This window comes from Xyrauchen texanus, chromosome 47 (assembly GCF_025860055.1).
Source record: "Xyrauchen texanus isolate HMW12.3.18 chromosome 47, RBS_HiC_50CHRs, whole genome shotgun sequence".
Taxonomy (NCBI): domain Eukaryota; kingdom Metazoa; phylum Chordata; class Actinopteri; order Cypriniformes; family Catostomidae; genus Xyrauchen; species Xyrauchen texanus.
In genome coordinates this window covers 16440706-16466710 of record NC_068322.1, presented here as the reverse complement: position 1 = coordinate 16466710, position 26005 = coordinate 16440706, and the positions used below count along the sequence as shown (strand labels likewise).

The window sequence follows — 26005 nt, the reverse complement described above, 5'->3', positions numbered from 1 at the left end:
GTGGTGTAAACACTGTTCGGAAGCTGGCTCCTCTCATCTTCCTCTGCAAGGTGACACATTAACAAACAAACAAACACAAACACATCAGTATCGCACAAGCATGACGTTAACAGACACATCAATAACACACAAACATGACGTTAACAGCACTGTGGCTAAATTATTTACATCTGTTTTCATTTAAAGTAGGATCCAACTAACCTTTGAACTTTAATAAATGGAGGGACATCTGTGCATAATCTGTGCATTTCCTCCTTAAATCATCATTACCGTTGTGTGTGCAGACATGTTACTTTAATCTTTTGTGTAATTCCCATTATTTTCAATGGTGATTTTCATTAGACTGTCGTCACTGTCCTTCTGATGGCATTCAGAGGCTGACCCTTGCTTTTTTCATTGTGTCAATCTGGCATCTGCCTGATCTCAGAGACATCTCAGCAACTCCTGCTCTATGCTATCTGAGGGAGGCAGGCCCTACTGTAGACGCTCCTGACACAAGTCCAGCTGTAGTTCTTTTTTTTTCATCTCCTGCTGCTGGGTCATAGACTGTGCCTGATGCATAGAGAGCCCCACTACCATAATTTTACAAATATGCTCTCTGATCTGGACCTGCAGCTTATTCAGCAAAAAAACACACACACACACACACACACACACACACACACACACACATTTTAAATGCACTTCTACAGAGTGCATGCCCGTCTATATTTACAAGAACAGACCACATCAATTGGAGGTTTAGTCATGCTGAAGGATTGGTTAGAGTGCAAGACAGCTTGTTATGGTTCATAAATGTGGGCAGCTGATGTTTTTTTGGAGACCACAATGGCTGGAGGATATAAAACAACTACAGTACAGTGTGTTTTCACTTACATGAGAAGAGGGACAGGAAAGAGGACGTGTGTGTCAGTGTACATTGACACGTACAGTGTAGAGACATTTGTCTAGGCAGAAAGAATCTAAACCATTTTGCTGTGATGCAAATGAGGGAGCTTACTTTCATAGCCAGATGCAGAGTGTCATTATTACCGTTCTCAGCTTTGATACGCAGATACGCTCGGTGAGGCATGTAACCTGCTCATACACCAGCTCCATTTCCAAGAGCTGAGCCTCTTTATCTACTAGGTACACCTCTAACTAAAAACGCCAGTGTCAGAAATGTCACTTTTTATTTTATAGCCATTTTAAAAAATGTGCACGCGTCATCCTTTTAAAAAAGGCAAAACGTTTTCTTTGTACCTGTTCAATCCTCTTGATGAGCTCCTCAGTAGACGGATGTTCTCCACTCTGCTATCTTATTCCATTCTCTCTGGCCTGACCAAAGTCTTTTCTAGCTTCATCAATTTGTCTTTACTCTTGGAAAGCTATTGTACAGACATAACAGCTACACTATCAGGACAGCAGGAAGTGACATAATTAAAAACAGACAGAGGACCTGGTCTGCTTCCTTTAAATTGGGCCGATCTAGGCATTGCAGTGGAATCGATATTTAAATGCAATTTTGAGTATTTTGCTCTCATTTCACATATACACAGGCACAGTAAATAAATTATTACATATGGATTTTCAGTCTTATTTTTGTCCTTCTGAGAATCATTATGTTGGTTAGACCGTGTCAGCCTGGCAGCAGATGTGTCCCTGTGCTCTTCAGTAACTAAAGTCTGCACAAAATTTTGTATGCAAATGCCAAAACATTTTTGGGTGTTAGCTTTCTTTAAGAACAATAGTCGTCAACAAGTTCAAGTAAATTTTGTCAAATGTTGATGTTGGCTTGAAAAAGCCTAGTGTGATGTTTAAAATAGTTTTAAATGTTTGCAGTTTGAAGGTTTTACAAGCCCAACATGCAGAAATAATTTCAGACAGCACAGGCAGACAGTACAGATGGACAGACAGACAGACAGACAGATAGATAGATACCCTAACCCTAATTTAACTGATCAAATCTTAACTTAAGATAGTACATTTTCTATAATACCCCCCCGGTGTTCCAAAAAACCTTTATTCTGATTACTGGTAGTTAGAAAAGACTTTGCAATTGATCATTTGGATCCTGGTTCAGGGATTTTGGAACAACCATAAACAATGTCTGTAGATTTGTCACGAACCCCGCTCCTCTGCTTCTCCCCGCATCGTCTAGCACACACACGCACACTCCCTCGCTCCGCCCCCTCGAGCTTTTCACGCTCTTTTTGCTCGCTCGAGCCCTCACGCCCACTTTGCTCCTACTCGCTCACATGCTCTTAGGCAATCTCCCTTCCTCGAGTTTCTCAAGCGCTTCCAATCCCCCAGAACATTATGACCACCTGCACTCGCGTCATCTGCACTCCTGCACATTAGTTTCACCTGCACTCGTCTCATCACCTGTTCATTGTTTACACCTGCACTCGTCACTATATATATCACTACCCTTTCGTCTCACGGTGGTTGGTTATTGTATTTAGATTCCCGTGTCTTTGCCCCCCGCTAGTCTCGTCTAGTTTTGACCCCCCTGTGATTCGTTACCCCTTAGCTTGCCAGCTCTCTTGTTCCCCTAGCTCCCCTGTTTAGTCCTTCCCGCTACTCTATTCTGATTACCCGGCTTTGACCCTCGCTTCCCTCGACCATTCTCATTGGATTTGCCCCTTGTTTATACTTTGATTCCCCGGCTTTTGACCCTACGCTTCCCTCGACGATTCTCCCTATGGATTTACCCTGTTATGTACTTTTGCCTGCTTTATTTTTATTAAAGCAGTTTTTCCTCCGACATTGTGACTGTCTCGTCTTGTGTGTGTGTGTGCGGGTTACAAAATAACCAACCCCACCGAAGACAGTCACAATGCGAGGAACACGAGACATTCAGCGCGAGGAGCTACGGTGTGGAAACTTGACCAAGCGCTCGCGGCCCAGGGGCAGCAGGTATGTGCTATGTCTGATTTTTTTCACCCTGTTTCACCTGTGTCTGCCCCTGAGCCCGTTGATGCTCTCCATGCATCTGCGAGCGCCGTATGCTCTCCATCCCCGGAGAGGTTTTATGGCTCTTCTGACGCTAACCAAGGGTTTTTCATGCAAGGCAGCGGTTGTGTAACTCATAACCCCGCCCTTGACATTATGGAGCCAGCAGCCCGACTCTTGGTTTTGCGCCAGGGGAGCCAACCCTTGGAGGCTTATGTGACTGATTTTTGTGCCCTGGCTAACCAGGTGAATTTTGATGAGGTGGCTCTGAAAGACATTTTTCAATTTGGACTGAATGAGCCAGCCTCATCATTCATGCCTGGTGGTCGCTGATCTCTCAACCTGGCTCAGTTTATTGACCTCGCCCTACTGTACGCTGGTTCCTCGTTTACTGTGGGGGAGGCAGAAACTGAACCAGCGTTCCATACCACGGCCCCCGTCTTGAAGCCTACCACGGCCCCCGTCTTGAAGCCTACCACGGCCCCCGTCTTGAAGCCTGACAGGGCCCCAGTCCCGAGGCCTGTCACGGCCCCAGTCCCGAAGCCTGTCACGGCCCCAGTCTCGAAGCCCGGCACGGCCAGAGAGTCAGCGCCCATGCCCGCCACGACCAACGAGCAAGCGCCCATGCCCGCCACGACCAACGAGCAAGCGCCCATGCCCGCCATGGCCAACGAGCCAGCACCCATGCCCGCCACGGCCAACGAGCCAGAGCCCATGCCCGCCACGGCCAACGAGCCAGCGCCCATGCCCGCTACGGCCGGCGAGCCAGCGCCCATGCCCGCCACGGTCGGCGAGCCAGCACCTGTAGCCTCGACCGTCCCCATGGCCACGTCCCCTGTTGGCCGAGGACGCAAGAAAAGGAAGAGGGCCCCTTCTCCCCAGTCTCGTCTTGTGCTCAAGACCGCAGAGGTTCCCTCAGAGTCTTCCACGGCTCTGCCGGGTTCTGCTCCGCCCCCAGAGTCTTCCACGGCTCTGCCGGGTTCTGCTCCGCCCCCAGAGTCTTCCACGGCTCTGCCAGCCTCTGCTCCGCCCCCAGAGTCTTCCACGGCTCTGCCAGGTTCTGCTCCGCCCCCAGAGTCTTCCACGGCTCTGCCAGCCTCTGCTCGCCCCTCAGAGCCCTCGCGGCCTCCGCCTCTCGAGTCTCCCAAGGCTCCTCCTCCCAAGCCTCCCAGGGCTCCTCTCGAGCCTCCCAGAGCTCTACCCCTCGAGCCTCCCAGAGCTCCGCCTCTCAAGCCTCTCAGGGTTCTGCCTTTCAAGTCTCTCGAGCCTCCCAGAGCTCTACCCCTCGAGCCTCCCAGAGCTCCGCCTCTCAAGCCTCTCAGGGCTTCTCCTCCCGAGTCTTTCAAGGCTCCTCCTCCCAAGCCTCCCAGGGCTCCTCCTCTCGAGCCTCCCAGGGCTCCGCCTCACGAGCCTCCCAAGGCTCCTCCTCCCAAGCCTCCCAGGGCTGCTCCTCTCGAGCCTCTCAGGGCTTCTCCTCTCGAGTCTTTCAGGGCTCCCCCTCCCAAGCCTCTCAGGGCTTCTCCTCTCGAGTCTCTCAGGGCTCCTCCCCCCCTCAAGCCTCTCAGGGCTTCCCCTCTCTAGTCTTTCAGGGCTCCTCCCCTCGAGCCTCTCAGGGCTCCGTCCCTCGAGTCTTTCATGGCTCCACCCCTCAAGCCTCTCACGGCTTCGCCTCTCGAGTCTCTCAGGGCTCCTCCTCCCCTCGAGCCTCTCAGGGCTCCGTCCCTCGAGTCTTTCATGGTTCCACCCCTCAAGCCTCTCACGGCTTCGCCTCTCGAGTCTCTCAGGGCTCCTCCTCCCCTCAAGCCTCTCAGGGCTTCTCCTCTCGAGTCTTTCAGGGCTCCACCCCCTTCCAAGCCTCTCAGGGCTTCGTCTCTCGAGTCTTCCAGGGCTCCTCCTCCTCCCGAGCCTCTCGGGGCTCCGTCTCTTGAGTCTTTCATGGCTCCACCCCTCGAGCCTCTCGAGCCTTCCAGGGCCCCACCTCTAGAGCCTCTCGAGTCTTCCACGACCTTTTTCCCCGAGCCTCTCACGGCTCTACTCCCAGAGACTCCAGAGCTTCCTAGGGCTCCGCCTCTCGAGCCTCCTACGGCTCCGCCTCCCGAGCCTCCTATGGCTCCGCCTCCCGAGCCTCCCACGGCTCCACCTCCCGAGCCCCTCACGGCTCTGCTCCCAAAGACTCCAGAGCTTTCTATGGCTCCGCCTCTCGGGCCTCCTACGGCTCTACCCCCCGAGACTACAGAGCCTGCCAGGTCGTCGCCTCGGGGACCTCGGGGACCCCACGGTGCCACCTCCATTGGCTCCACCTCCTGAGCCTTCCAGGCCTCCGCCTCTAGAGCCTCCCACGGCGCCACCGTCATTGGCTCCACCTCCAGAGCCTTTCAGGCCTTCGCCCCTAAAGCCTCCTTCGGCTCCACCTCCAGAGCCTTCCAGAACCCCACCTCCAGAGCCGCCTACAGTGCCGCCTCTGACGGCACCGCCTTTCACGGCTCTTCCCTGGCCCCCTGACCCTGTCCGGTGGCCCCCTGACACTCTCCCTGTCCTGTGGCCTCTTCCCTGGCCTCCTGACCCTGTTCCTGTCCGGTGGTCACCTTCCAGACCCCCGGACCCAGTCCCTGTCCTCCAGTCGCCTTCCAGACCCCCTGACCCAGCCTCTGCCCTATGGCTGCCCCCTAGATCTCCCGACCACCCGCCTGTCCGCTATGTTCCCCCTGACCTTGCCTTGAAACTGCCCATGGACTGTCTCACTTCCCTTTGTCTGTCCACCGATCATCCTGCACCGCCTCCCGCGGCCGTCAGGAGCCGTCCTATTCAGAGGGGGGAGTACTGTCACGAACCCCGCTCCTCTGCTTCTCCCCGCATCGTCTAGCACACACACGCACACTCCCTCGCTCCGCCCCCTCGAGCTTTTTACGCTCTTTTTGCTCGCTCGAGCCCTCACGCCCACTTTGCTCCTACTCGCTCACATGCTCGTAGGCAATCTCCCTTCCTCGAGTTTCTCACGCGCTTCCAATCCCCCAGAACATTATGACCACCTGCACTCGCGTCATCTGCACTCCTGCACATTAGTTTCACCTGCACTCGTCTCATCACCTGTTCATTGTTTACACCTGCACTCGTCACTATATATATCACTACCCTTTCGTCTCACGGTGGTTGGTTATTGTATTTAGATTCCCGTGTCTTTGCCCCCCGCTAGTCTCGTCTAGTTTTGACCCCCCTGTGATTCGTTACCCCTTAGCTTGCCAGCTCTCTTGTTCCCCTAGCTCCCCTGTTTAGTCCTTCCCGCTACTCTATTCTGATTACCCCGGCTTTGACCCTCGCTTCCCTCGACCATTCTCATTGGATTTGCCCCTTGTTTATACTTTGATTCCCCGGCTTTTGACCCTACGCTTCCCTCGACGATTCTCCCTCTGGATTTACCCTGTTATGTACTTTTGCCTGCTTTATTTTTATTAAAGCAGTTTTTCCTCCGACATTGTGACTGTCTCGTCTTGTGTGTGTGTGTGTGTGTGTGCGGGTTACAAGATTAACAGTATGTTGGCTTTGTCAAGCATTGTGGTCAAATCAACATTATGAAAGGTTCTCACGTATGCGTGAGTGTTTTCATTTTTTAGTGTGCATTTAGACAACACTAAATGTTTTGCTGGCTTTAAAATGCATTTAATTACAAAACTGAGCCTCTGAACTGCTGCTGAAAGACTCCATGTTCACTTAATTGGTTCAAAGTCAACATTAAATGTTTTATGCAACTCATTTTACTTCCGTTGTATGACGTAGATTAGAAAATCGAACCACTGCCCCTGGTGTTTGAAGGTGGAAGTGTTGTTGAACGTATCTGAGTGAGTTCCAGTTTTGGGGTAAAATTAAATCAGTGATGCCACAGGAAAAGTTAAACACATTTGAATTGATACAAAGATGTCTCATGGGAGTTGGCCCTTGTCTCTTACTCAGGAGAATATAGTACTGGAACATTTGGTAGCAATCTGTATAGTTCCTGTGTGATTATATTATGAGAAAATCTGATTAAGTGTCTGAGCTAACCATAAAAGCAAAAACCCTTATGCAAAAATCTTTGAAAAAGATATCAAGCTAAATGTAAATGTGGATTCTGGATCTGATAGGAGAGACCTGCAAAAAAAGAATACGTGGGCCAATATACTAACACGCACTAACAGTACAAACACACAGCTATGATACTGTGTGCCAAGAGCTGGAGGAAAAAGGTCATCCTTTGGCTGATGAATGACTATGTTTGGGGTCTGAATCTGAATCCTTTGTTTCTGTTAGGCGAGTTTCCTGACATTTCACGAGGAGTAGGTAGATTCTCTTGGCTTGTTCAGGGTCTTATGCAAAGGTTGGTACAGGACATCTTGTGACATCTAATTAGTACATAGTACAAGAGGGCATCACATGTCTGTGCCTACACACAAAAATATTTCTGCAAATGCAGATGACCGTCAAAGCTGTTTGCTGAAACAAAAAACTTTCCTACATCAACTGATGCCATCCATACATCTATTAACCTTTCATCTTTCATCTTAAACATATTATAGAAATCACTGGTCCAACCATGGCTGAAACATGTTGACACTTAGATGTAGCCAAGTGGAGAAATTTAATGTCCTTTTACTCTGGTCATAAATTGAACGTGGCCCCTTTAAGAGTTTTGCGACGGCCGCTGTGTTACACACGTGTGCTGTTTAGAACCTGAGAGCATACATTGAGCAAGAGAGCTCCTGGTTTTGTTTATCGGTTAATAATTCTTTGGGTAAATATAAAATTCTTCACAAAATGTTGTTAAATTGCATTAAATATGTATGTGTTCACAAAAGATATATGTTAAAACTGAGTGTTTGTTATGAGTCATTTTTGAAGGATGCATATGGATTGCATGTGTGAAGTTTGACCACAGTTTGGTGCACATGCAAGAACTGGGTATGTACATTTTGTATTAATCATATCGTATTTAATTATTCATATAATGTTCAACAATGACAAACCGTGGTTTACAGCAGAGCTCAGGCAGCTTCGTCAGAAAAAAGAGGATTCTTACAGGGGTGGGGATAAAGTCTTGTACAATCAGGCCAGGAACACACTGAATAAGGAAATCAGTGTGGCTATAAGTAGATACTCTGAAAAGCTGGAAAACAAGTTTTCATCTAACGACCCTGCATCAGTGTGGAGTGGCATGAAACAACTCACAAATTACAGGACTCCTACCCCAACCCTGTGGTGGACCAACAAGTGGCTGACGATTTGATTGTGTTCTACTGCAGATTTGAAAGGCCCAATCTCACACCCCACTCCCCCCTACAGCTACTCAACCTGCACTTAAGATCTGTGAAGTTGGCCACCACCATTGTGTCCTTGAGCAAGGCACTTAACTCCAGATTGCTCCGGAGGGATTGTCCCTGTAATAATTGCACTGTAAGTCACTTTGGATAAAAGCATCTGCCAAATGCATAAATGTAAATGTAAAGATGATGTGAGCCGGGTCTTTTGGAAACAAAAGACGAGGAAAGCTTCGGGCCCAGATGGCATCTCAGCAGCGTGTCTTCGATCCTGTGCTTAAAAAACTGGCCCCCATCTTCACAGAGATCTTCAATAGATCACTGGAGCAGTGTGAAGTCCCAAGCTGCTTCAAACGCTCAATCATTATTCCTGTCCCAAAGAAACCAAAAATCACAGGACATCTGTGGTCATGAAATCATTTGAAAGATTGGTGTTGGCCCACCTGAAGAACATCACTGGACCCTTTCTAGATCCCCTTCCATTTGCTTATCGAGCAAACAGGTCTGTGGATGATGCAGTCAACATGGGATTGCATAATATCCTGCAACATCTGAACAGACCACAGATAAATGCAGGGATCCTTTTTGTGGACTTCAGTTCGGCTTTCAACACCATTATCCCAGCTATACTCCAGAATAAATTACACCAACTCTCCCATGTCTATTTGTCAATGGATTACCTGCTTTCTGACGGACAGGCAGCAGATTGTGAGACAGGAGAAACACACTTCCAGCACCTGTACAATCAGCACTGGTGCCCCCCAGGGATTTGTGCTCTCCCCACTACACTTCTCCCTCTACACCAATGACTGCATCGCCAAGGACCCATCTGTCAAGCTCCTGAAGTTTGCTGACGACACCACTGTCATCGGACTCATCCGAGATGATGAATAGTCTGCATACAGAAGGGATGTTGAACAGCTGGCTGTCTGATACGGTCAAAAAAACCTGGAGCTGAACACGCTCAAAATGGTGGAGATGATTGTGGACTTTAGGAGGAACACCCCATCGCTGACAACCCCTCACCATTCTAAACAGCACTGTGGCAGCAGTGGAGTCATTCAGGTTCCTGGGCACTACCATCTCACAGGACCTGAAGTGGGTGGCACACATTAAATCCATTGTGAAAAAGGCCCAGCAGAGGAAGTTCAACCTGCCACAGGTGCTGCTGATACAGTTCTACTCAGCAGTCAGCTACAAAATCAGACTTCGGACTGCTGAGAGGATTATTTGTTGCTGTTGTATTTGTGTGTGTCTTTGTGTGTATGTACGTATATGTATAATTATTATTTTTGTATTGTTGTGCACTGGAAGCTCCTGTCACCAAGACAAATTCCTTGTATGTATCAGCATATTTGGCAATAAAGCTGATTCTGATTTTAGCCCAGAGGGTTTTCCAGTTTGGTGAATGTGCGATATGTGTTTCATTTGAAAATATGTGTACTGAGAACATGTGTAATGACTATTGTATTGTTTTAAACTGCAATGCATGTCTTTGAAGCCTGGTTAAAAATAAGTAAAATACTGTGAGTGATTTAAGCACGTGTTAAATGCATAAAATGCAGTGAATGATAGAAGCATGTATTAAGTATGTGTTGAAGTATTTGGTTAAGCTAATGCCCATTTGTATTTTCATTTAACATTAGCCTCAATCATATTTCAGTTCCATATTTCATTTTCACATTTAATTTGTTTGTAATCAATGTTATTTTAGATAAAACACCCAAAATATTTTTGTGTCCTGTGTGGATATTTACTACCCACTGGCTACATAGAAATGGGAAAGCTTGTCTCAGTATTAAGGGGACTTTGTGACAACTATAAATGTAATGGAGAAATATTGCATTTGACCTTCAGTTTGCCATTTCAACGTGTCTACAGCAGCTCTTAGCTGTAACTTGAACTGGTAACATGAACTTTCAGTATGTTAAAGGGTTTATTTTATCCGTTCTAATGCAGTAAATGTTGATTTAATGGGACTCTTTTGATTAAACACAGAGGAGAAAAGTTTATATCACTTTTATCTCTTAAAGGGAACTATAAATGGTAAAAGAGCACATCGGTGGGTATGTGTGCTAACTTAGAGAGCAAGAAATGTTTGGAATATTATATACAATCTAACTTTTATTTACATTTCACTAAATTTTATAGAGAGTGTTCTAGTTATTCAATGGTCTTAAAAGCTTTGGTGGAATTTCTTTTTAAATTATGCATCTGTTACAGATCACCTCCTTGGCTGCTTCCCCCAATCTGATGCAAAAGTTGGCAAACCCACTGAGATTAAGGTAGCACAATTGTTGTAGCATTTTCAATAAATATTGTTGACTTGGATCTTGATCCTTATTTGTAAGTCATGGCATTCTGCAGTAAAACATTTTTTATAGTGATTTATATAATGATTTTTATAATGAAGTTTTGAATTGACTGTTGTTCCAGGCAACAGATTTTCAATGCAAATGCTACAGTAGTTTCATGTTAAAGTACGTGTTATGCATATGCGTGTTGCAAAATTGATCACTTTGTAGTTTCTACAATACAAAAGTCTACAGGAGAGGAGGCAGTTTCTGGGCCAAGCAAAAAAAAAGGAGGAAGTATGATCACGAATATTTAAATGGCATGGCTGTCTTCAAGTTAGGGGAGGCTCACTTTCACCCAATTTGAAAACCCCTGCTCTAAAAACAAGGTTTTCACAAATAATTACAAATAAAAATAACATTTGGGTTGTTTCTCAACCAAAGCCTATCATATTTAAATCACTTGCGATTTAAGCATGAGCCACTACTTTTTTGATACTTTTGGGTACTTTTGATAAGATTTTTTAAGCTTTAAAGTGCGTCACAATCAACTTCTATTGTGTTGAGAAAACAAAAGCAAAAATGATTCCTTTTGTATTTCGCATAAGAAAGTCATATGGTGTGACAGGGTGTGCTGAGTGAGTCCAGCCAGGTCTCCAAAGCAACCAAATTGGCCCAGTTGATAGGGAGGGTAGAGTCACATGGGGTAAACTCCTCGTGGTCGCGATTAGTGGTTCTCGCTCTCAATGGGGCGTATGGTAAGTTGTGTGTGGATCGCAGAGAATAGCATGAGCCTCCACATGCTGTGAGACTCTGCGGTGTCATGCACACCGAGCCACGTGATAAGATGCATGGATTGGCAGTTTCAGAAGCGGAGGCAACGGAGACTTGTACTCCGCCACCCGGATTGAGGTGAGTAACCGCGCCACCACAAGGACCTACTAAGTAGTGGGAATTGGCCATGCCAAATTGGGGAGAAAAGGGTATAAATAAAAAAAATAAAAAATAAAATGGGTTTGGAATAAGATGAGTGTGAATAAATTATGACAGAATTTATTATTGAATTTTTAAAATATATTTCAGAGTATATGCATTACATTAAATTTCACTGTCTTTCACTGTGTCTTTTTTACGCAAGAGCACTTCCCGTGTTCCCTATTGGTGCAGATGCAACACCAGACTGCTAGAATTCTCCTGAAAGTTCTGTGTTCCCTGCCTTCTCTCACCATTCAGCTCTTGTAGCTCTTGTACAAATGCAACAGGTTTTGCTCCTGCATGTTGATCATGTGCGTGAAACTGCCGATATTCAGCTTCTGCCTCTCACCTTTCTGATACATTTCCTGCAGAACTTGCGACACCTTTGAGATCTCGTTCTTCACACGATCTCTGAGCTTGTAGCTGTTGCAGATGAGACTCAGCCTGGAGTGAAACCAAACTTTAAAGAACTCTAAGGTGACTGCTGCATTTGTTCTTGATGTGATATCACTGTCTTATGGTGTGGTGATGCCAGATTTTATTTAGGAGGAATCAAAAAGTTTTATTACCAACAAATTTCATGGCCAACAGAGGAAATTAAATTCTGTGAGAGCAATTGCACTAGATAGCAGTTGATTGCAGCATCTTATGATCCTCCAGTTTAGTCAGCATTTTTTCACCTCTGCCTGGTTTGAGATGTGGTTTAAAGTTATGTATTTTATCCGCACACCTTTGGAAACTTCATACAGCTTAGCCAACACACTCAGCCTGGAGACGGAAAGGAGGAAACTGAGCAATTGACTAAAATAACAGTATATAACTGAATGAATTCTAATCAGTTAAAAGAGTGGGTGATTTTTGGTCAAATTAAAGTACCTTGACTTGGTCTCTTGAAGCGGTTTCTTGTGTTTCTGAATAATTAGACCTTATTTAACTGTTAAATAATTTAACTGTAACAAGATTCATTTTCATCAGCTTTCCTCAATAAAGAAAAATATTACACCAAATTTTAAATTCTGTCATTATTTATACACCCTTGTGTTGTTCCAAAGCCAAATGCGAGACAGATCGGAATTGAAGGTGTTATTTACTAAAAGTCTTACTCTCCACCGTAGCACGCAAATCTCATTTGTCTGATGCCTCAAGACCTGATGTACCAGGTTTGACATCAATCACATCACACCTTGATTCATTGCGCACAAGAATGAATGAGATTCGTTAGCTTTGCCAGAGGGGAAGCTTTTCTGTGATAAACAACTCCAATCTCCAACTCTGTCCATCACACAATATCGTATGGCTTCAGAAGCCTTATGGACTACTTTTAGTGTGCTTTATTTATTGAAAGTTTAGTCTTTCTCCTTTTGTGTTATGTTTGGAACAACATAAGGGTAAGTAAATGATGACAGAATTAAACATTTAGGGTGAACTATTCCTTTAATAAGCATGGTAAAACTGTTCATACATTAACTGATGCAGCAGTTATCTATTTGGAAGTAAATAAATGGCTTAGTCTGTGCTTTGAGCAGCTCATGGCACTTCTGCGCATCTGCTTTCAGTGCTTTGATAATGATGAAATGATGAAGGTGTTGAAGCTCATCCCTACGGCGATGGGACTCTCTTATCAGAGCCTGTTCCATGCCTCAGATAATCTTCAGCCAGCTGGACCGTCAGCCCTGACACACACACACACACACACACACACACACACACACACACACACACACACACACACACACACACACACACACACACACACACACACACACACACACACACACACACACACAGAAAAAACCTTTCATTTTAACACTTGTATTACATATCCACCTACATTTACACACTTATTCCAATATGATTAGCTTGTGCGGTAGCTCACCTCATAGTTAGAATGTTGGACCTTTGACTTGTAAGGCTGAGGTTCGATCCCAGCCAAGCTCACAAGTTGACACATGTGACAAAAGACCATAGAAGCAACATGAAATGACGTGGTTGCTTCAGAACATGCACTTCTCATGTCAAATATGCTTTTAGGGCACTATTGGTTAAGTTTAAGGAATAGTTTAGGGTAAGGATGTCTGTTTTCTTTACGTCTCATTTGCATCGAGAACACTATTCTAAATATTTTGGCTAGGATGATATGTTTTATACTTTTTTAATGCTGTATGTAACATTCATTGCGACACCATTTCACTCACTTTTGGCGCCCCCCGCTGGACATTTCACTGGGAAACTGCAGCGAAACTTGTTTTTTATTTTTATTTTTGCAAAAATGTTGGCACTTTAACATAATTTTCATGAAATCAGGCTGTGCCTAGCATGTATGGTAACTGTGTATACCCATAATGAGTTGAAAAAGCTGAAATATTATATGTTTTTATTGAAAATGTTTGATCACTACATAATTCCCATAGTTCTGTTTGGGGAACCAGTTTTGATTACTGTATTCTAAAATATGGAAAATAGTAAAAATGAGCAGGTGTTTCCAAACTTTTGACTGGTAATGCACATACACATAGCTGGTATTACATTTGTTGACTTGTCTACATCAATGCAAAGCAAGTAAATGCAAGCAACATTTTTAAGACTACAAATGAGAACAACTGTGAAAATCTCATGCTTTTTCTATACAATAATGCCATAAAATCAAATAGCATAATTAATTTTAAAATCAGAACTATGATAAACATAAAGCTCAAATATTGTGGTTATAAATAATTAAATTCTCTATAATATTTGGCAATATATAGATAGTTAGTTAAAGAGCAGGCAGGAAATGATAAGGAGAAGAGGGGAAATGGGACGCACGCATATAAGTGCCATGGCACAACATGTTAGAGCACGTGCACCACCCACCAGACCATGTTTTAAACACAAACTTAAGTAAAATCTCTGAAAACTTAAGGAACTAAAAGTTCCTGTTATTATCAAATAGGCATGATTCATCCGCATGTCCGTACATAGCATGAGAGAGAAATGATTTTCACAGAAATTTTGATGTCGTGAAAAAAATTGCATCTTTAGTAGTTTCCCAATACACGGGATGTGGCTTATTCCGTTTCTGGGAAACCATCCTACAGTGTGATTTTTGTTATTGTCATCATCTCTATCTTTTATGAATAATGAATAAACTGAAAGAAAATAAATAAATAAATAAAGAGGACTTACACTCAGACACAATCTGCTCCAGGTTAATATTCAGCAGACCCCTGTAGTCCAAAGCCATCAATACAGGAAATGTACTAAAAACTGGATGACACTATACCGTAACAGTGCAATCAACATTAATACAACATGATGCATAATTGATCATTGTCATTATGGGGAAAATGGTAAACTATCCTTCAGGATGAAGGGAAAATGGTAGGGATTGTAATTATCACAGTTATTATAGCATTTAATTTACATCAGAGGAACACCAGTGGTCATTTATCTTGACAAATCATGGAAATAAAGGGCAGAGATCAACTTTATTGTCTTTGATTATAAGATTGTTATGATGGCATATTGATATTATCATTGATTTATTGTGAGATTGCCCATAATATTAAACAGTCCTAAACAGACAATAGAAAATAAAGGTTCAGTGTGATTTTGTACACACACTTTTCAGATATAAGGATTTTTACATTTTGTGAAGCCCCATGTGAAGCATTACAAGTGTTTGTTTTGAAGTGTCGATAGAAGTCTCCCTAGTGAAACAACATGAATATTCTGGAAAGACCTGTAACGTGTTAATCTGGTAGCACCGTGGCCCCAGAAATACTCAATGCTTTAGCTTGCTCCTGATACTCTTTCTCAAGACAAAACTTCTCTTTGAGACTAAAAAGGAGAAATACAATTCTGTGAAACAAATCTGTTCATCCATTTTATTAAAAAAAGAAAAAGGATCAATGTGAAGCAATTCGTACAAAAAGGAACTTAAATATGCACTTTATAAATGTGGCATGTTGAGAATTAAATAACCAAAGTGTATGTACATACACTTCTTTTTTATCTTCGAATATTTCAAAATGTCATAATATAGGGCACATTCACACTAATCTGTTCAAGTTTCTTAACATCATCATTTTCCAAAGTAGGTGGTAATGGAGAGCGTTTTTGAAAGTCTCTGTATTCTGCTGTGGAAAACTATTACAAAACACCACTAAGATGTGCACATCCATGTCAAAAAGCTGAAGTGACCATGAAATTAAAATACAAATAGGCAAATTGTCAAAGGGTGTGCATATTATCTCATTAACTTGAATAAACAGCATAACAAAACGAATCAAAATGACAGACTCCCAATATTTAGCAGTCCTTGATATCTAATACAACCCACGAATCAACAACACCTCAACGCAATGGCATACAATTCATTGAAAGGATGAACGTTGCTTAACTCATTCAACCAACGGCACATTCAAAAAAGTTTGCTTATAAAACTCGACAATGAATTTCACTACGCAGGTCTGCAGTCAAGAGCGGTAACTTCCAATGCTCATGTCAACAGATTAACATAAATATGATCAAATATTTTCATTAGGGAAAAAGGCAAACTGGCCCCTCAGGCCATCGTTGAATGCTCGTTGCACATGTTTCCAGATCTCCGTTGATTAACACTGAGGACGAAGAGCTAGCCTCACGCATAGCAAATGAGCGATTAAATGGCTTTTACGCAACATTCCCTAATAATAATAGAATTTCGCAAAATAATTATATTATAATTATAATAATGTATAATGGACATAAAACACTTGTTTAAGTTGTGGAAAATATATTATTTCTTAAAATACATTTATGCATGCAATTTGCACAACAGCGCCACCTCTGGTAGGGCTTAGCTCCACTTGCCCCTAATGTAGAGACGCAGGTGATTATAATTTAAAACTTAGAGGAACATTTTGGTTTCAAACTCAGTCAACTGCATTTCTATCATAATATTTATTGCCACTAAAATAAATTTTGTGCTTTTGCAATCTTTCTTGAAAATAAATGCCATTTAGTTTGATATTTTGTTAATTGTATGTATATGTATTAACGTTCACTCTTAATTTTTAAGTGTGTCTTGAGTGTCCAAATATGTTTTGGGGATACTGTATGTAGAACAGTGTACATGTTGTGGTTAGTGTTATTGAACACATTTAAAAAAATATTTGTGAAAACGTGTGGCCACATGTACACATATTCTATCTCAGTGCTACTGTGGTCAATGTAGCCTGGGCTGTCCCATCTACAGCCAGCAACAGCATGCTGTGAAAGATGAATTCCTCTATGTCAGCCTGGCAAAGGATGAAAGATCCACTAAGGAAATAATAGCCAAATGTGCAGAAAATACACCCGGCTGTAATATGTCTGCTTCTTTTCAGGAGTCTGCAGTAAGAATGCTTGCCTTACCAACTGGCATACACAAAATAGATCTCTAGAAGAAAAAAAGATAGTATGAGAGAGACAGAAAGTATAGACTATGGCACCATAAGTTATAATGTAACAAAGAGTGGCCTACAGCGCATCATCTTATAACTCAAGCTGGAACTGCATCTGGTAATCTCTCTCTTCAGCCTCCTTTAGCTGGTTGTAGGAGTGCAGAAAGCTGACCTCTGTATGCAGTCCCAATCTCCTGCAGCAGATGCGTTTCTTACTCCTGAGAACTGTCACATCCACAAGGCCTTTATAATACTGGCTGATCTAGGATTAGTTTACTAGATACAAGTATGATGATGGTTACATTTTTAATTGCCAGGGCATTGCTTTGCGATTTCTAAGGTGATCTGAGAGTGCTTTTATTGTTTAGCACCACTAACTAATTATAATGAATTATTTGTATGTGTACATGGCTAGCACCAGGTAAAGCACAAGTGTTCAAGAGTGAAGAGTTTATGTTGAATAGTGATACAGAGAAAATCTTATGCAAGAATAATTTGGTCTGTGTGATGGACATTTGGTGATGGCATGCAGGCACCTTAGGGTCAGTTCAGCCTCTTGCATGACACTCTTAGAAGGTGATAGGTGAGGGGAGGTCTCCGGAGAAAATAGCTTGACATCTATGTTGCTGTGTGGTAGCTTGTGTACTATTAGTCCATAATTTATAGCATTGTATTCCAAAGTTAGGAATCTACAGTTGGTTGCTATGAAGGTTATAGGAAACCATGAGGCACACATGTGAAAGATCAGCTTTGAAGTGAGGCAGTCGACCACAACAGACCACATTGTAGACATCTGGATAAAGTTTCTCTGTGCTGATCGAGTAGGGAAAACAGTTTTTTTGAAGAAAGTGTTTATTCATTTCTGCAGAAATTTTGTGTTATAACCTGCACCAATTTAATGCAGACAGGTTTTAGATTGGGAAAACAAAAGAAGAAACTTAGAAGCTATTTCTGGAAGACGTATAAGGACATTTGCACATGATAAAAAAAATACACTTACGTTTCAGTACTAAGACAAAGCTTGTGTCAGCCACACTGTTAACGCTTACTGTAGTTTATAGGGTTAATGACTGTAAAATGACCAGTAAATTACTATAATATAATAATACAGTATTTAACTGTAATATGCATTGCATCATAGGTTATTTCTGTGATGTCGCTCATTAATAACAGTAAATAATTTTTTATCTAATAAACACAGTAAGAAAATGTAACTAAATACATGAGAGTTGTGTTTTCAAGATGGTGCGTAACATTGAGTGCAGTTCAGCATTTTAAAATGTGTCTTGTGACCCATGCGTTCAGTATTGCGTTGCTGTTTGGGCACAATAAAGCATCTTGTGTGAACAGCCACACAGGAGGAGATTTTGGGAAGTATTGGATGTGATGACTTCATGGCTTTAAAATTAACACTGAACATATATTATTATTTTTTCATGCAAGTGAATGATGTCCAGAATTTTTAAGGTCCAAAAAGCACATAAAGGCAGCATAAAAGTAATCCAGATGACTCAAGTGGAAATCCATGTCTTCAGAAATGATAAGATGGGTGTGGATGATCAATATTTGGGTCCTTTTTTACTGTAAATATCCACTTTCAATTCCACATTATTCTTCTTTTCTATTTGTATTGTGGAAAAAGCATTCTTCATGCATATCATCACCTACAGTTTGGGGCTGGTCAAAAAAAAAGGACTTAAATATTGATCAGTTTCTCAACCACACCTATGATATCACTTCTGAAGACCTGAATTTATCCACTGAAGCATTATTTGCTTTTTGGATATTAAAACTTATTGTCACCATTCACTTACATTGTATGGACCTACAGAGCTGAGATATTTTTCTATATTGATCTTTGTTTGTGTTCAGCAGAAGAAAAATCATTCACATCTGGGATGGCATGAGGGTGAGTAAATTATAAGAGATTTTAAATTTTAGTGTGAACTTTCCCTATAATGTTATTTTCCTTTAATAACTCTATATAGAATTAATGTATGTCATGATCCATTTCCCCTATTCTTGTCATGCTCCATTTAAAAAATAAATAAATAAAAAATAAATGAATGTCTTTCCTTTATTATTAATAATACATTGTATATAATAATAATACAATATTTTTAAACGTATGGGATATGTATAGTTAGTTACTGTGCATTTTAGATATTTACAGTAATATTCCTCAGTTACCAATTATAGTAATCAGTTAATTACTGTACACAACAATTGCAGTAGTTTACAATTTTCAGGTTTTTACAGTATCTAGCTGGCAAAGATGTTGCCAGTATGTTACTGTAGAAAAACCACGGTAAGGTCTAACAGTGCAGTATTACAGTAAAACACAGCTTTGTGACAACACATGAACCTATGCCAATACAAACATTTGGCAGCAATAAACACATTAAGAAAACAATGTTTTGCAGAATGCCATAGCATTCCACAGGAATGCATGGAGAGAAATATGGGCATTCAGCCTTTAATGACTCAATTGAAAACAGCAACAAGTGTCTCCACAAGTTACTCATCTGGGTAGTGAATCACCAAAAACAGAAGAAGAAGAATGTGATAGTGAAATGGAGATTGACTGAGCAGGGTGGAGAATTTATAGTATAAAAGGACTTACATATTGATCCGTTTCTCATCCACACCTATCTGTGGAGTGTCTGGAGTACTTTTATGTTGCCCTATTGTGGATTTAAGAGCTTCAAAATGTTGGCATCTATTCACTTGCATTGTATGGATCTACAGAGCAGGAATATTCTTCTAAAAATCTTTGTTTATGATCAGCAGAACAAAGAAAGTCATGCACATCTGGATGGCATGAGGGTGAGAACATTTTTGGGTGAACTAACCTTTTAAGGTTAATATAATAAAAGCATAATTTCACTGCAGTCACAAGTGTCACAACACTGTTTTAAGAGAAGAGTGAGCAGTCCTGTTACACTCCATTTCTCCTGCGTAGATGTTGAGTGTGAAATTATGCAATACACTGATGCCCCACCCTCATACACTCTCTCTTTCTCTCTGCTCTTATATTAATGCCCAAGTTGTCACACTTTAACGCAGTTCTCAGATTTCCTCTCTCTTAGTTCGGATCATGTCTGCATTTGATACAATGAAACTGGTATATGTGTACTGTTCTCTGCTGATAGCAGCCAGACAGGCTGTAGAGGCTGTTGGCAGTGGCCCGTCTGGGGTTCTGGAAAAGGTGTCTGGAGTTTCCAGCTGTTCCCAAGTGAGACTGAAGCCAGCAGGGCAGTGTGAAGATGAAGAGTGTCCGTACCAACTCACACTGCCTCCTCTGACCATGCAGCTTCCCAAACAATTCAGACTACTTGAGAAGACCATGAAGGAACTGCAGAGCTTGAAGGAGACAGTAAACAGATTGAAGAGCTCCTGTCTGGAGTGCAACTCGCAGAAAGTGGACCTTAACTTGCAGAAGGACAGTGGAGATCCCCCGGCTGGGAGCACAGAGCACGGTAGAGGGGACACTAGCACAGTAGTCTACTGGAACGGGAACGACAGCAATAATAACATTGTACAGGATATGCAGGTGAAGATGAACCGAATGTCTAACAGCCTGAAGAACGCACGGGTGCAGATTAACTCCCTTCAGGGTCGTCTGGAGGAGCTTAACCTTCTCAATTTGGAGAACGTCGAGGCTATAGTTGACAGAAAAGTTGAGAACATCACCGGGATGGTCAACAAAATCGGAAGCACCTGCACTTCACAATGTTCGGTTCAGCATCAACTTCAGCGTAAGCACTGATTTATGTTATACACTTACACAATTTCAGACAGAATGAGACAAATGTTACAGATGTTAACGTATGGAGATGCAGGTTTTTGATTTAGGGGAGTATATGATTGCCTTTTTTTCAACCCTCCAAACTGTAGCCTCTATAACCATATATTATATCAGCATCTAAATTCCAAGGAATATTCTGGCTTCATTACAAGTTAAAATCAACAACAGCATTTGGGACATAATGTTAAATACCACAAACATGTATTTGGATTTATTATATAATCTGGGTTACAGTGAGGCATTTACAATGGAAGTCAATGGGGCCAGTCAATAAACAATGAACTACTCACTGTTACTAAAGTATAGCTACAAGATGAAATATTATGTGTGTTGACATGATTTTATGTCAGCAAACCCTAAAACCAAAGAATTTACAATTTTCTTTTTTTTCTTTTTAAGAAAATTATTTGTTTAAATAATTTGTTGTGGTAATCTACAGAATTGCACAGATGCTGTTGATTGATCTTAACTTTTATTGAACACAGAATATTCCTTTAACTGAACAAATTCAGGACATGTAGTGAAGGGGTAAGTGTAAATAAGGGAATCATTAAGACGATTTATGAACAAGAACCTTACGCAATGCCATTAAGTCACATAAATCGGCGCATAAAACAGCGATAAATGTATTATAATTTCTTCTAACATAAAGAAAGTTGCCTGCCAGAAGACAGGCTGCTAGACACACCTGGAATTGTTTTGCAAATTCCCAAAGAAATCCTATGTATGTTATTAAATAAATGCTTTCAGAAAATCAGATGTGGAATGCAAACTAATTATAGCAATGTTTGCATTTCAAAACTAAAAACATGCTTTGGGTATGAGTCATGTTCACAGAAAACCACATGATGATTAAATAAATGTAATAAGCCTCACTGATCCTCTATACTTCTGGAAAACATGTGTACAATTACTATTTCAAAAACTGTAATAACTGAGATATTGAGAGGACAAACATATACAAATATTTTCAACTAGGGCTTAATAAACTCATGCATTTTTAGATTAATTGTGATCTTCATTTGAACGATCCTTATATTGATTCTTGAACTCCCAAGATTAGATCTTTTACATTTAACGAAACCAGTTTTGGTTGTGTTCATTATTATGTCTGTTCAATGAATATACATTTTACTGCCTAGTTTAGGCCCTGTTGTTTACATATTGTTTATATATAATTTGTTATATACAGTGCTTTCGCAATGCACCAAGATAGAAGGTTCCCTGTATAATCATCAGCGTTTCTTTTAAACTGTACGAAAAATGGACATTGCAATTGAAATATACCTAAACGAATCACAATCGAATCGAATCATATCGTAAGCGGAATCGAATTGAGATCTTGTGAATTGGAATCTTATCAAATTGGGAAATCTGTATCGATACCCAGCCCTATTTTCTATAATTAAAAACATAAAAAATCCAATGGTCCAAGACTCTCCACGCTCTATAAAATTAAATTAAATAAAGAAATTCCATGTAATTTTTTTCAGTCATATATTCTGCCATTCGGACAAGTCTTGTTTGCTTATTTTCAAAACACTAAAGTGGCTGATTCAGGAATGTAATGCTGTATCTAAAGTTCTATAGCTTGTTATGGTGGGCGACAGCAGTAACAGCATTTAATATCATCCGTCTATTGTATCTCCCTCACCACAGACATCAAAACCTTGACTCCCAGAGACTGCTCTGACATCAGTTTGCTGGAGCAGAGGACCAACGGAGTGTACCAGGTGACCCCTGACCCCAAGAACGGCAGCTTTCCAGTGTACTGCGACATGGAGTCATTTGGTGGTGGATGGACGGTTGTGCAGCGACGAATCAATGGCAGCGTGAGCTTCAACCGCACCTGGGCCGAATACAAGAAAGGCTTTGGTGACCCGGATAGGGAATTCTGGCTGGGCAATGACAAAATCCACCTGCTCACCAAAGCCAAAGACATGGTTCTTCGCATTGAGCTTGAAGACTTTGAGGGCACACGTGGGTATGCCAAGTATGAACAGTTCTACGTGTCAAATGAGATTCTCCGTTATCGACTGTCCGTGAGCGGATACACAGGGACTGCTGGAAATGCTCTACAGTTTAGCAAACACTTCAACCATGATCAGAAGTTCTTTACCACACCAGACAAAGACAACGACATGTACCCCTCAGGCAATTGTGGGGCGTACTACGGATCGGGCTGGTGGTTTGATGCCTGCATGTCAGCAAATCTCAATGGCAAATACTACAAAACAAAGTACAAGGGGAAGAGAGATGGGATCTTTTGGGGCACATGGCACAACCAGACTACAGAGTACTATCCGACGAACTATAGACAGGCATTTAAAAATGTCAAAATGATGATAAGGCCAAAGAATTATGCCCCCTAAGCCTACTGATGAATAAATGCAAAGAAAAATTGTTTTTGGTGCCATTACACACTTTCCAACATGGAAAATGTATTACAGTTTAGCATGAAGATGTAATGGCGTTAAAAGGTGATGTAAAAACGACCATTTAAACAACTTTACCACTCAAATAATACAAGTTTTAACAAAAGAATGAATGCAAGTGCTTTTATAAAATGAAAAGCTTACATTTTCTATCTTTAAACCCTCCAAAAATGGGCCCCATTCACTTCCTTAGTAAGTGCATCCGTGGTAATCAATATTATGCCACAAAGACTGTCGACTGAGCTTAACTTGTATTGAACACAGAAATTCCTTTAACAAAACTGCATTCAAAGACAAGGAAAAAACTCTTTATTACAAGCATATTTGGTCTGTTTCATATACAAAGCAAATGGATGTACAATCCAGCTTCTACTAAGAAGTTATAGTATCTGGACATTGTTTAATGGTTTTAATTCTTTTTCGTGTGCTACTGCCATCTTGTGTTCAATGGTTTACTATAACATATCCTTTAAAGACCCTGTGAAAATAACACGGAAGTTTTGCTGCTTTTAGTCCATTTCTATTAGCTTTAGGGTCATCTATATGCCAGTGTACTTCTAAAGGTTCACAAAATTCATTTTCAGCAGTTTTGCTCTTTCGTCTAGAAAGACACAGTCAAATCATGATGTCAAACTGCACTAGAGAAACTTTGTCCATTTAAATGCATTCTAGAATAAGAAGGCACTGGCCCCATTGATCTGCTCACCGCAAATGGCTGTGTTCTCACCTGCCCTGACAGTTCCTTCACAGGGCACTTCAAAGAGAGCACAATCCATGTTGTGGGGTCTTTCTAAACAGTAGAAGTGAGTTGTGACTGACGGTTATCACCTTTCAGCCCCCTGAAGCCCTCAGAGTGGACGGTAATTGTCTTTGAAGGGAATAGGGCATAGGGTCTACCACCTCTAAATTGGAACTCGTTTGTGGGAGTTTATATTTAATGCAGACGTTTTTCAGAGGTTTCTTGGAATGTGCATAAAGAGTACATTTTCTTTGCTCTATCTATTTAGTGTAGTGTGATTTAAAACATTGATATGTTTGTTTGTGATTTATCTTCATGGCTTGCACAACAGCTCCTGCCTCGTCACCAGTGAAGTCCACAATGCGCTGATTTTGTTTGTAACAGGGTCTGTTTGATCACTTTTCGGATCTCAAGTCAGTGGAAAGTGTCCAAACTTGGTTGAGATCGATCAGTTTCTGTACAGTTTCACTCTAACAACAGCACGGTGGACAGAGTAATGTTGTGTGAGTGTGTGTGTGTGTGTGTGTGTGTGTGTGTGTGTGTGTGTGTGTGTGTGTGTGTGTGTGTGTCTGTATGACTGCGTTTATTGGCACGAGCCAACTTCATGTTTCAGTAGGAAATACGTCAAAAGCGTAAAGTGAACTGTCCTTTTCAAGGCACTTCACGGGGTCTTTAAGAATAAAATAAAGATGTAAGGTTCAACTAGAAAATTTACAGTATTTATTTTGGAAAGAATGGGAATCATTTTAAATACTTTTTTAAAGTATTTTGGCATGACCTTACTTAATGGTAGAAATAGCAGCAACAGCTTTGACATTCTTCCTTTTCTGAAATTAATTTAGTGAACAATGTTTTTAATCATTCTTATATTTTCAGAAACTGTTTGTATATTGGTGCATTTCTATAAGACTAATAAATTAGCGTTTTTAAAGGTACATTCATCTTTTGTATTAATATAATAAAGATTTGACCAACTTTAAGTGTTTGTGCCCCACTGTATTTAATTTAGAGCTTTCTATCAAGTTGAATACATCTGAGGGCGTCCAACAAAGTAACTGAAGTGTCTTTTGGCGTACGTGTCTCCTTAAAGTAATCGAGAAAGAGCTTTTAACTGGTCCAAGCACTGCAGGGCTGGGTTTGTTTTTTTCCTCCCCTTTTTCTCCCCAATCTAGAATGCCCATTTAACAATGTGCTCTAGGTCCTCATCATGGCATAGTGACTCGCCTAAATCTGGGTGGCGGAGGACGAATCCCAGTTGCCTCCACTTCTGAGACCGTCAATCCACACATCTTATCACGTGGCTTGTTGAGCACATTACCATGGAGGCTTCACACTATTCTCCGTGGCATCCACAAACAACTCACCATGCGCCACACATTATAGCAGCCACCAGGAGGTTACCCCATGTGACTTTACCCTCCCTAACAACCGGGCCAATTTGGTTTCTTAGGAGACCTGGCTGGGGTGGTAGCAGGCTGGGTTTGTTGATGTGACAGTGGGCTGTTCATGCTGAGAATCAACCTCTGGAGCTATTGCAGAAATGGGTGTGGACTTCTCACTGGAGAACCACTGATTGACTCATGAGCTACACACACACACACACACACATACACAAATATTTAAATACTTAAAATCATTCAAAAGATAAGAAATCAAGTGTTTATGGCCCACAATAAGCTAAATACCAGCTCTAAAAGAACTCATAAGAAGACATTTTCTTATATTTATTGAAACAAACACTGAATGAATAAAACAAATGTCTGTCTTTCATTGTCAGTTAATTCCTGTGTTCACACAAAATCTGAATCCCTTAATATTGAACTACTATTAATTTGGGGCAGGTTTCATTGCATCTGTAAAAAATATGTACCTCCCCATTCTAACTAAGACCATATATAATAGAGGAATATTTGCCCCCAGTTTTTGTCTCTAAATATGACACATCTGAACATAATGCTAAAGCAATGGAGGACGCCAAGCACTATTAAGGTGGTTATTAAAATCTTGTAAATAAAAGTATAATTTACTTAAATGCAAATAAGTTACCAATGAAGATGCTGCCTTCAAATGTTATCTTGGTGTTTTAAGTTTTAACCTTCCAGTCTTCAAATCTGTGAAGTTTATCTA

General features: G+C 41.6%; 1 protein-coding gene across 1 annotated transcript; it reads left to right on the top strand.

Annotated features, from left to right (window-relative positions):
• The first annotated feature begins 19923 nt into the window (after window positions 1-19923).
• LOC127638767 (fibroleukin-like) lies at window positions 19924-24881 on the top strand. Its single transcript, XM_052120488.1, has 2 exons — window positions 19924-20654; window positions 22364-24881. The coding sequence occupies exons 1-2, from the start codon at window positions 19994-19996 to the stop codon at window positions 23074-23076; spliced, it is 1374 nt and encodes a 457-aa protein (XP_051976448.1). The 5' UTR covers window positions 19924-19993; the 3' UTR covers window positions 23077-24881.
• The last annotated feature ends 1124 nt before the right edge of the window (window positions 24882-26005 follow it).

Excerpts from the sequence above, each read along its gene's own strand:
- LOC127638767 (XM_052120488.1), top strand. The coding sequence starts at position 19,994 with ATGTCTGCATTTGATACAATGAAACTGGTATATGTGTACTGTTCTCTG. Across the intron at positions 20,655-22,363 it reads GGTTCAGCATCAACTTCAGC|ACATCAAAACCTTGACTCCC; the intron begins GTAAGCACTGAT and ends CCCTCACCACAG.